This window comes from Pygoscelis adeliae, unplaced genomic scaffold, assembly GCF_000699105.1.
Source record: "Pygoscelis adeliae isolate BGI_AS28 unplaced genomic scaffold, ASM69910v1 Scaffold367, whole genome shotgun sequence".
Lineage (NCBI taxonomy): Eukaryota > Metazoa > Chordata > Aves > Sphenisciformes > Spheniscidae > Pygoscelis > Pygoscelis adeliae.
Window position 1 is genome coordinate 395,231 of NW_008825149.1, and position 11,217 is coordinate 406,447.

General features: G+C 37.3%; 1 protein-coding gene across 3 annotated transcripts in view; it reads right to left on the reverse strand.

Moving 5' to 3' along the window:
• Nucleotides 1-4,351: 4,351 nt before the first annotated feature.
• The window catches only part of PCMTD1 (protein-L-isoaspartate (D-aspartate) O-methyltransferase domain containing 1), a 47,443-nt gene continuing 40,577 nt past the window's right edge, over nt 4,352-11,217 (reverse strand). For all 3 annotated transcript variants that reach the window (XM_009328311.1, XM_009328313.1, XM_009328312.1), the window contains one exon: nt 4,352-7,033. In XM_009328311.1, the coding sequence (XP_009326586.1) occupies nt 6,663-7,033 (371 nt within the window). In that variant the 3' untranslated portion in view covers nt 4,352-6,662. The remainder of the gene's footprint in view (nt 7,034-11,217) is intronic.

The window sequence follows — 11,217 nt, forward strand, 5'->3', positions numbered from 1 at the left end:
AAACAGTACAAAAATAGTGCATTATGTGTTTGCTTTTACTGATTACAGCACAAATATGCACTGTATCATTTAGCAGAGAGACAAACTGAAGGCCAGGACAAAAACTAATGTAAGTTAAAGATTAAACCCAGGTATTTAAAGTGGTTAAAATACTTACTGAGCAAAATCTCTTTTCAAGCTAACATACAAGGATTATTGTTTGGACACACCTGAGAACTGTGAGAAATTAAAGATTTTGAAACAGGAATCAAAACTCCTTGCTAAATCTTTTACGATATAAACTGATCTGTTGCTACTGTTTATTTACCGGTCACTTCTCCCTACACAAATTTCCCACCTCACTCCTCCTTTATTCCTGGCTCCTGCCCCAACCCTAAAAAAAATTCTTTTTGATCACTTAGTCAAGTAGAGATATATGAAAGCTTGTTTTCACCTTTGTGTAATCCTGTAGTATAGTACTGACATTGCCAATAGCAGGCCATGCACTTCATACTGAGTTTGCAAGGCCTCCAGACTCGCTGCATCTGAGCTTTCCTTGACCTGTTCACAGCTTTTACTCAGTTCAGCTGTAACAGCACTCTATAGTTAACCTGGTGTCTATAGGTAACCGGTTTCACTCATGTTTATCTTCATGTGGTACAACCCTAGTTTTAGATAGATAACAGTAACTGCTTGTTACTGTTGGCAGAATGAGATGTTTATCATTCTCATACAATATAGTGCAGAGAAAATGTGTCCCTGGTTTGACAGCAGAGACCCTGAGAAGTGGGAATACAGAAGGCAGCACAGGTGAATACCAGCATGGGACAGCAAGAGGTGGGGCCCACGCTTGGTACTGGAGATCCCGCAGCTGTGCACAGCCCTCTGAAATTGTCAGTTAACAAAATGCAGACACAAAGCTTGACAAAACTGGTCTTAGGGGCAAAAAATACAGGATCTAACATACACAGACTATCATATATAGTAAACTTGGATACAAGCTGGAGCTACAGAACAATAAAGAAAGGCAAAAGCACGTTATCCAACATACAAATGACTCCCAAGTTGATCCCGGGAAAGTAAGAAGGAACCAGCAACATCAACAAAATATTCCTCCCGTGAAGGACTGCAGAGGCACAGAAGTCTGTGTTACCCTCTCCAGCAGTCACAAGCAGTGGATTTAACACTCGGGGGAAACAAAGGGAGGCTGAGCATAACTCCAAGAGAAGGAACAGAAATGAAGAAGTGCATGTGCTACAAATTTAATTGTATTACTGTGATTTTTTTCCCCTCCTATATAGAAGTACTCTAACTGCACTATTTAAAATATTTAGATCTAGACTAACCATGATTCTTAAGACTGTTAAGATCTCTAAGTGTGTGTGCGTGTGCGCACGCACGTATATATCCCTCTGCCTAAAACAATGATTTTGAGTGTAACTCCTTCCAAAGAAAAACTACCTACCCCTACCTAGGAAGTAGGGATTAGTGAGCCTCCAGATCTTGACCAGGAATCAGGTGAAAGCTTCAGTAAAAATTACTTCAGTCATGATGGTTTATATCAGAAGATGGAAAGAGTCTGTATCTTGGACACGTAGATTGTCGTATAGATTTGTAATAAAGATCTGCAATTCACTAACACAATTTCAAAAGTGAGAGTCTAAAGGAAGGCTCCTGAACTACTTCGTTTCCTTACTTAAATGGCCCAACTTTCAGAAAACATTACATGAATAGAAGCCACTAGGCTTCAAAATTGGTATTTTGATCAAACAATATACAGGTGCAAGAACTCAAAAGGATGTCCAAGAGAAAAAAAAACACTAACAAAGGGTTTATCAACAAAAAACACCTGTAGGTCCATTTGCCTGCAAGGAATACTTCTCAGTTTAGTAGACATGGATGATCGCCACAAAGGTATCTGAAGTAGGGCAGTCAAGTAAACAGTAGAGCAGTAGGATGGTTCAGCACTGTCAGGAATAAATCAGGAAACCCTAATGAATTATTTTTCAATCTAGCAAAAATGCTAGCAAAATGGCAAGGAAATGCTCATAAAAAGGAAAATAAGCATTCAGCATGTATTGATACACTTTTGCCCTCTGTTCCCTCTCCTTCCAGGCTACAGTCATCTTGGCTGCTTGTGAACAGATGAAGGAAGAGGGAAAGAAAACAACTCGGTGCTTTCTGTAGTGCTTTTGCTTCTCTCCAGCACTGAAGTATTTTGCAAAACATCCTGGCAAGGTCTTACATAGATTCCTAGTTCACAGCAGCAGAGGATGGAGCTTTAACAGGGAGGTGCGAGTTCCCTTAGCTCCCCCGACAAATCTCTGGAAAGCATCACAGAATACAAAGGACAACAATCAGAAGACTCTAGAAAGAAAATGCTACCATCGTGTTAAATAAAAAGCATTGACAAATCAGTGTTAGATTCTTGGTTCCACACCGACCATAAACATGGTGCAAGCCTGCAGCTAAACAAGCCAGCCTTACTTGAACACAGTAATTCAAGAAGTTGGCATGTACACAGTGAAGCTGCAGAAGCCAAAGAGACAGGCACTTATCAAGCCAGCCATGTAGATTTTACTGAAAGCATATCAAGAAACACAACTTTAAAGCTTTACTGTTCCACTAACACGCCAATGACCTTCTCAAAAGAAGTTTATGGAAAGGACCTCATACATGACTCAAGTGTTGTCAAAATAATTCGTAGCTCATTAAAGTGGAGTTCTGTATACACCTTTAAGAAGAACACAGCACACAACTCCTTTATCTTTTATAATTGATTAGTACATCACAGCAAGGTAGAAGCTTTCAGTTTTACTCAATTACATTAATGATGGAAGGAGACACTCTTGAGGAGATACGGATTAATATTTAATAAGTTCGAACAGCTTTAATCAGGACATAGCACATTTGACTACATTCCCTATTTGTTTTCAAGCTGACAGGTAAAGATGAATTTTAAAAAGTAGTTTAGAGAAAAAATGACAGGATTTAATAAAAAAAAAGTAGACTTCAGTTGCCAGTACCTAAACAAGCAAGAGACAATGCTCAGCTGAACAGAGCTGTTCAGGTTCATTTCAATGAACACTGTTTCCCAAGTTTTTGGGAGGCAGCTGTTCAGTTCTTCCTGAACAACATGGGATTAAAATCTCCAGGTCTTCTGAAAAGACTGCACTGGTCTTGAGACCTCCTCTAGACCAAAGAAGATAAAAACCCTTGGAAGCTCCAGTTCATCACATCCTTCCTTACAGTGACCACAATTACAGTATTGCTAGTCAGCTTAGCCTACCTGACACTGAGTACAAAGGAATACTGAAGAGACATATGGCTCTCTCCTACTGGAATAATGTAGCCAAGTTTGACGTGTTCTGTAGATAAGCTAGACCCTCAGTAGAAGTACCCTGTGAATAGATGAGCTAAACATTCAGTAGGCAAAAGACGACCTTGAAACTTCGTATCTTGGAGTAGAATAGATGAGGAAGCTATGCTGAAATAAGCTAGTCTGTGTAAGCAAAATGCGCAACTGAGCCAAAGAACAAACTGCATCCGTGAAGACTCAGTTCAACTAGCGGACATGGTGAGGGAGACTATCGACGACCACCAGAGAACCCTGAAAGACCACCAATGGACATAAGAGCACATGCGTTAAAGACTTTTTACATACGTTAATGAGTTCCAGGAAATAATATGAATATGCTAATCATTTCCTGGAAATTTAATGAATATGTATGTTCTAACTGTACATAACTCCCACAGTTAAGCAGCTCGGCACACACACTAGGTGGAGCGATTCCCTGCGCGTCCAGTGCCGTAATAAAGAATGCCTGCTTTCTAAAACTCCAAATTGAGTCTTAGTTTTTAATTTGCTGACTTACGGTAACATACCCACCTTGTATTTTGCCTCTAACTGCTAACAAAATAAGGCTGCATCAAGAGGGAGTTTCAACAGGAAGTGTGACTCGCTAATTGCTCACCACCCTTGCTATTCTTACCTCAAAGTTTTCCTTATTTATTTTGACCTAGATAGTTGCTCTGTTGAGGGTGAAAACAATCTCAATATTTACAAACATATACTCAAGAAGGGTTTCATGGGTTTTAGCTCAAGTATAACTTCTGGGCTCTCCAGAAGAAACTAATTCTCCACGTGAGTACTTCAAAAGTAGTGCTGGGCCCAAAATAGCTTTCCTGTGTCATAACATGTCATCTTCCAACCTTTGCAAAAATTCAAAATTTAGCAAGAAGGTGTATTACTCTATTTCTGAAATTCAAGAATAGCCTTTATTAAGAAGTTACTGACCTAACTATGAACAAACTGGTATCTGAATTTCCAAATAACTGAAAATACTTGCACAGAAACACAGAAATTCAAGCAAGCAGAAACCACCAAAAAAAACCAACAACATTTTATTGCAACAATGTCCCCATCATCAACTGAGGTGGCAAAAATTTTTAATTCATTTTGCGTTCCTACCTTCTTATTTATGTAAATATAAATTCAAGAGTGTAAAATAAATCCACATACAAAACAGAAGAAACATTCTCTTTCAGTGACTCAAAAAACCCCTTACATACTGAAGAATCATGACAAGTCATCCGCTGTCCATTTTTCCAAGTATACAGGTGTGAAAAAATGCAGAAATTTATTCTCCAAAAGCATCCTGTATGAAGTCCTTAAAGTATTTAAGTAATATTTAATAATCTCATACTCTTCAGCTTATGGATGTAGATTCCAAGAAAAGGAGAGACAAAAAACATCTCAAACTTCAGATTATTTAAACTCCATCTAAAATAATCCATTTAAAACAAGATTATGTTCAATTCTTATAGCTGAAGCATCACAATTACTTTATTAGTATCATTATTTGGGAAAACTGTTTCTTATTAGTTTTTCCTGCTTTTAAAATAAAGTCAAAATACTTATTTCAAATAGTTTTGTTTACTTATACTGTAAATATATTGCGGAAAGTAACTCCACATGCTGGTACAACAGGCCTTCATGAAGTTCCACTTAAACATTACTATGATGTACCTTAAAAAACAGGGACTAAAGCATTCAATGCACCATAAAGAGTCAGTGTCATGGGATTATGTATTATCTTCCTTTTCAGATGCAACAAAATGCTTATGTATTTCGAAGTCAATATTGGACTGTTAGACCACATATTGGCTGGTTATAAATACTTGAGCTAGGAACATTTACTGTTTTAGAAAGATGTGATGATTTTGTTTTATTGTTATTACACAAAAAAAATGTTACCAATATTATAAAATATATCATGCAGGATATTTCAAGAGGAATGTTTTTCACTGGGTCCAACAGGCAGATGTTTCCAATGATTGTGGCTTTTAATGCATATCATGCCAAGTTCTTAATAAACAGTGTTTTCCCTCATGGTTATGTTACAACAGAGAATGAAGAAATCAAGATGGTAAAAGCAAACAAAGTTAAAAATGAGAACTGCAAGTAACTTCACAACTAGAAGAGGAAAAATCATAGAAGGATTTAAATCAGCACTATTGTGGGTCCCCACAGCTGCACGGCTACTCTTAGGTTTCCAAAAGATGCATATGATTTTATAAATATTTTTGTGCTAAGAGCCATGCTCAGAAACAAAATATAGGCTAGCACAAGTCTACCTTCTTGGAGATGCATGTTAAGTATAAAATTCACTTACTAAAGTGCATTTGCTGAACAAGTTCTAACTTCTACTGTTATAGCTATCCCAATAAGCAATACAAACTAAACTTTGTTGAAATTCTACCTCTACTTAAAAGCAGTAAATATAGATGACTGATATTTAAATTACAATCTTGTATTACCAAACATTTTGACTCGATGCTCTGAGCTGTAGAAATAAACAAAATGTACTGTCTTAAACTTCCCACAAATGAGGAAGTGCCTCTAGTTAGAAATACTGAAAGTGTAAAATGGAGTTAAATATAAGCAGAGCTGAAGTAAGCATTGCTTTGCTTCTTATTCAATACGATGTTTCTTTAAGGCTTTGAGAGATGCTGTTACTTTTCTCAAGATCTTTTGGCAAAAGATAAATGCAGAAGTAGCAGGGTCATCTGACATTTCAGAACTTGTGTTTTCATATTTCATTAAAGCCAGCTCATTCAGTGTCTGTATATATTTATTGCACTTGTGTTGTTGGAATACATCTATACCAACATAGTAATAATGATTGCAACAAAGCCATAGTAAAATAAACTTTAAAAGGGTCTGATTCTGACATTAGAGGATAAGTGTCTGAATGTTTAAAATGTTCCCCTAATAATAATAAATATAGACAAATTGCTCATCAAGTCAGATGCACATGTTTAACAATTATTTAGCATATATAAAATTTCACTCATCCTTTTATCAATACAAATCTGTTAGGGATCAAAAAAGACTTACCATGCAAAATATTGATTAGTGCTGCATAATGGAATATATATTTCTATCAGAGTTAAAACAGCATTTTCAAAATTTAAAGAAAAATAGATTTTTAAAAAGGAATTCTACTGTTGAATGCAAGTCTTCGTTGTAGCAAAGACATGATAGAAACAAGTTACGATTTATCGCTGTACTTCAGTCTTGATGAAAGACTAATAATAATTTGTCCACCTACTTCTTAATAAATGCTACATTTTCAAGAATAAAGGAACTATCAGTAGGTATTATTTCTACTTAAAACAAGTTATTTCTCTCTGTAATAGGTCAAGTATGCTTTTAAAGATTCAGGTAATGGTAGACTCATAATTTTCTCTCTCAACAGATTTCGAGGAGGCTCTTCTGGCTTCAAGGCCTCACTGTGATCTTTATCCTCCTCCTCTTTGTTATCGTCTTCCATTCTTTCATCTTCTTCGCTATCTAGAGGCTGAGGAATGAGCTGATTACCAACAAACACATAGGTGTTAATCCTGCGTCTACGACATCTCCTGCGTTTTCGCTTCGGAGGAGCCTTTTGAGCAATACCCTTGGCTTTCATCTCCTCATTTATGAAGTTTCTAAGGGTGCGTCTGATGTATATTCGAGCGAGGTCCTGGAGATTCCTAACAGCACATGGAGCTAAAACGAAAGAAAAGGAAGTTATACTAAGTGAAATTTCCCTCTAGCAAAAAAATTAGCTGCAAGGCAGTAAGACTAATGTTCAAGAATAATTGAAATTTTAGTACATGATAAAATACGCAAGTGAAACAAGGGTAGATAGAACCACCTTGACAAACCCTGTGGCACAGTCCAAGAAATTAAGAGGTCTTTTGACAGATGTGCAAGAGAAGTAAAAAGCATGAACAGATTACTAAAACAAATTTAAGAAAGCATACAACAAATACTGTCACCTTTTAGCACCTGGCAAGTCTTGGGACCTACTGCTGGCACTGTATTAAGATCCTGCTGCTGGGAAACAATTTCTACCCCTATGTCACATTTGTTTAGGCAAGTGCCCTTCTACTGCCTCCCTCTTCTACTCGCTGTGCTTTTCCCTACTTCCTACTGACCCCAACTGTTGAGGGATTGCCATGTCAACTTCACAGCTGACCAACCAGGTAAGTCACCCATATCTCTGCAGCAGAAAAGGAATCAAAATTACTGAAGTCCTGAAGAAAAAAAAGCAAGTAACAAAAAGCCAAAAGCCACATATTTTCCAATGACAGACAAGTAGGTGAGGACTAAGTATTGCTGGGCTGGTGGATGTCTGCCCTAGATGAGCTATGGCTGGCTAATGCCAAAGAAAACAAAACCAAAAAAAGCACACCAGCCAAAACTTCAGCCTGTTTGACTTTCTTGCTTGTCATTTTTCTTCCTATACAAAGTAGCATAAAATTAATGGGGACTACAGCAAGGAAGAAGTTAGTGAAGAAATAATTTTTATAATTACACTTCCAATATTGCAGTCAGCTTAAAAAAACACTCAATTTATTTCAAACAAAATCTATTGTTTCATACACTGACTTCAGTTGCATGCTAGTTACTCATACGTGAGACAGAAAGGTTGTTTATGACTGGCAAGGCTGATTTCAGCTAACGCCAACAGAAAAAAAAACCACCAAGCCCCATTTGTTTTATATAAAACCAACTCTAAATTCAAGAACAAAACCCTATCTAAACATCCAAAACACATTTATAAGATCAGGCTAAACAAGCTATGATTGGAGATTGTATGCCAATCATAGTAAATGCAAGCACAAGGTATATAAAGTTGAAGTAATGGACTACCAGGCATTTGTCCCATATACAGAACTGTGTAAGAGAGACTTCATGAAGTCAGAAGAAAAAAAAGTTTCCTTCAAGAGAGGATGGAACAAAATTTTGAAACACTGCATCCTGAAAAAGGTGTAACAGCAGTAAGCTCTCAGCTTTCTTATCCTGTAAGATAAAATAACCGTATCATTTTTAGTGCAAGTTATGACTGACTATATTCTATTTGATTTTGAAGACAACAGCATCTAAAAGGTTTAAATACAAAGTAAATCCTCAGACTCACATTCCAGATCGTAAGCTATAATTGGTAACTACCAACAATTCATACTACATAAAGGAATTCAAGGCCTAAAGCTCCTGCACTTCAGAAATCCCAGACACACATGTAGCATAAAGAAAATGAACTTTTAGAAAGCTTCAGACTTGCTCTATTTTTAAAAAAAAAAAAAAAGAAATGCTTGATAGGTAGGAAGGATAATTAGGAAGTCCTACAGTGAGACAGTCAGAAAGCTCTCCTATGCAGATAATATGAAATCTGTTTGAATACAGAACTACTCAGGAGCACACACCTAGGGAAGACTTCAAATAACAGAAGTAGCCTTAAGTTCCACTGATATTCATGGATTTAAGCTAAATTGACCAAGAAATACAACTCACTTGTTTTGATTAGTGATCTTCTCAAACTTGATGTTTAAAAATTACATTTGAGGGTAACCAAACTTAAAACTATAATAAAATTTAACTGACTCTAAGAAGTTTCATCTTTTCTCCTTCATTACATTACATTCTTCTCCTAGAGAAGAGAAGGCTTCGGGGAGACCTTATTGCAGCCTATCAGTACTTAAAGGGGGCTTATAAAAAAAGATGGCAGTGAACTTTTTAGCAGGGCCTGTTGCGACAGGACAGGGGGGAATGGTTTCAAACTAGAGGGGGATAGATTGAGACTAGATAGAAGGAAGAAATTTTTTGCGCTGAGGGTGGTGAAACACTGGCCCAGGTTGCCCAGAGAGGTGGTGGATGCCCCATCCCTGGAAACATTCAAGGTCAGGTTGGACGGGGCTCTGAGCAACCTGATCTAGTCGAAGATGTCCCTGCCCACAGCAGGGGGGTTGGACTAGATGACCTTTAAAGGTCCCTTCCAACCCAAACTATTCTATGATTCTATGATTACAATTGAATAGAAAATTAGGCTTCAATAAAATCTATCATTGTGACTTAACAGTGATGTACTGGGCTCATGATTAGACATAGTTTTTAGTAGATACAGTATACTGTGGGTCAACACAAGTTTACTTCCCACACCAAGTTAAGCATGAAGCTACACAACCATGTTAACACCCTGCTCAAATGTAAATATTTATTGAGATGCAAAATATCTACTTTACCAATGCTAGAGATGCTTGACCTTTATCAAGAGATGCTTGGCCTTTATCATATAGCTTACAGTCTACCCAAAGACAGAGTTCATCCTTGCAACATGCCATACAGGTGTAACCACTCTGGTGTTGAATAAGCCATCTTAAATCATTTACACATTATATAAGAAACTAGATGTGGTTTACTGCCAATCTGTCTTAGCTTGTCTCCTAAAAGCATTGCTCAAACTATGCACATTAAAGATTTTTTTTTTTAAATGAGAGGAACATGATGCAATTTTTTTGATGCTTAATATCTACTTCTTTCCAACTGTCTAGCAGCAGTGAACTGTGTTCTAACCAATGATCCTTTTAGCAATACCTCTGTAGTTTTCCATAAGAAAAAGATTCTACTTTGAGAATGACTCGCTGACAGGTATTTTACTAAGCCCTATGCAAATATGAGAGTTATAACTATAGTCTATATATAACATTACATGTGTCAGAAGGCATTCAAGGATTGTCCAAAGTATGGCACAGACTCCATGTTTACCTACTAGTGACATCCACAATTTCTGGCTAAAGTTTACAGAAGGATAATGTTTACTAGACTACTCTGAACCTTTAAGATAATTTACAGGTGTGTGGATTTGAAACAAATACACAATGTTACTATAAAACAGGAATTAGTTAGAATTTTTATTTCTTAAGCTTCAGCTCACTACTTTTTACACACACTTTTTTTTTTTTAAGCTTCATGATAAAACTAGACCAGCCTAAGCAGTGGAAAGAAGAGTCTATTACTGATTTCATTTTACAGTGCAACTTCAAGACCCTAATGTGTTTTTTTTTCTTTTAAATAGTGCCAACTTAGTAGCACATTTGCATGTTATTTTCCTCTTCTCACTAAAGAGTCATTTTGAAGTTATTATATTAAGCTACTTACAGGAAACATCTTTATTGTACTACCGTTCAGTTCTGAACGCTACTGGTCTGCACTATTTTCATTCCAAAAATTCAGGAATGGTGATAGAGAACACTCAAAAATCCTCCTCTATCTTCTAGGGAATTAGACCATATAAAATCATAGAAAGAACAGAAAGTTTGACAAGCCACCTCTGTATTTCACTGTTAGTCATGATACAGCCTAGCTGTTATGGACTGTGTCTAAAGCAAAGAACAAAGGAAAAAATAATCTTGTATTACCAAGTCCTAGAAGCTATGCTATAAGGCACATGGAGGATAGGGAGGTGATTCAAGACAGCCAGCATGGCTTCACCGAGGGCAAGTCTCGCCTGACCAACCTAGTGGCCTTCTATGATGGAGTGACTACATCAGTGGACACGGGAAGAGCTACGGATGTCATTTATCTCTACTTCTGTAAGGCCTTTGACACGGTCCCCCACAATATCCTTCTCTCTAAACTGCAGAGCTAAGGATTTGATTGACAGACTATTCAGTGGATAAGAAGTTAGCTGGATGGTTGCATCCAAAGAGTTGCAGTCAACAGCTCAATGTCTAGATGGAGATCAGTAATGAGTGGTGTTCCTTGGGCGTCAGTACTGTTTAATATCTTCATCAATGACATAGACAGTGGGATCGAGTGCACCCTCAGCAAGTCTGCAGATGGCACCAAGCTGAGTGGTGCGGTCGACATGCCAGAGGGATGGGATGCCATCCAGAGGGACCTGGACA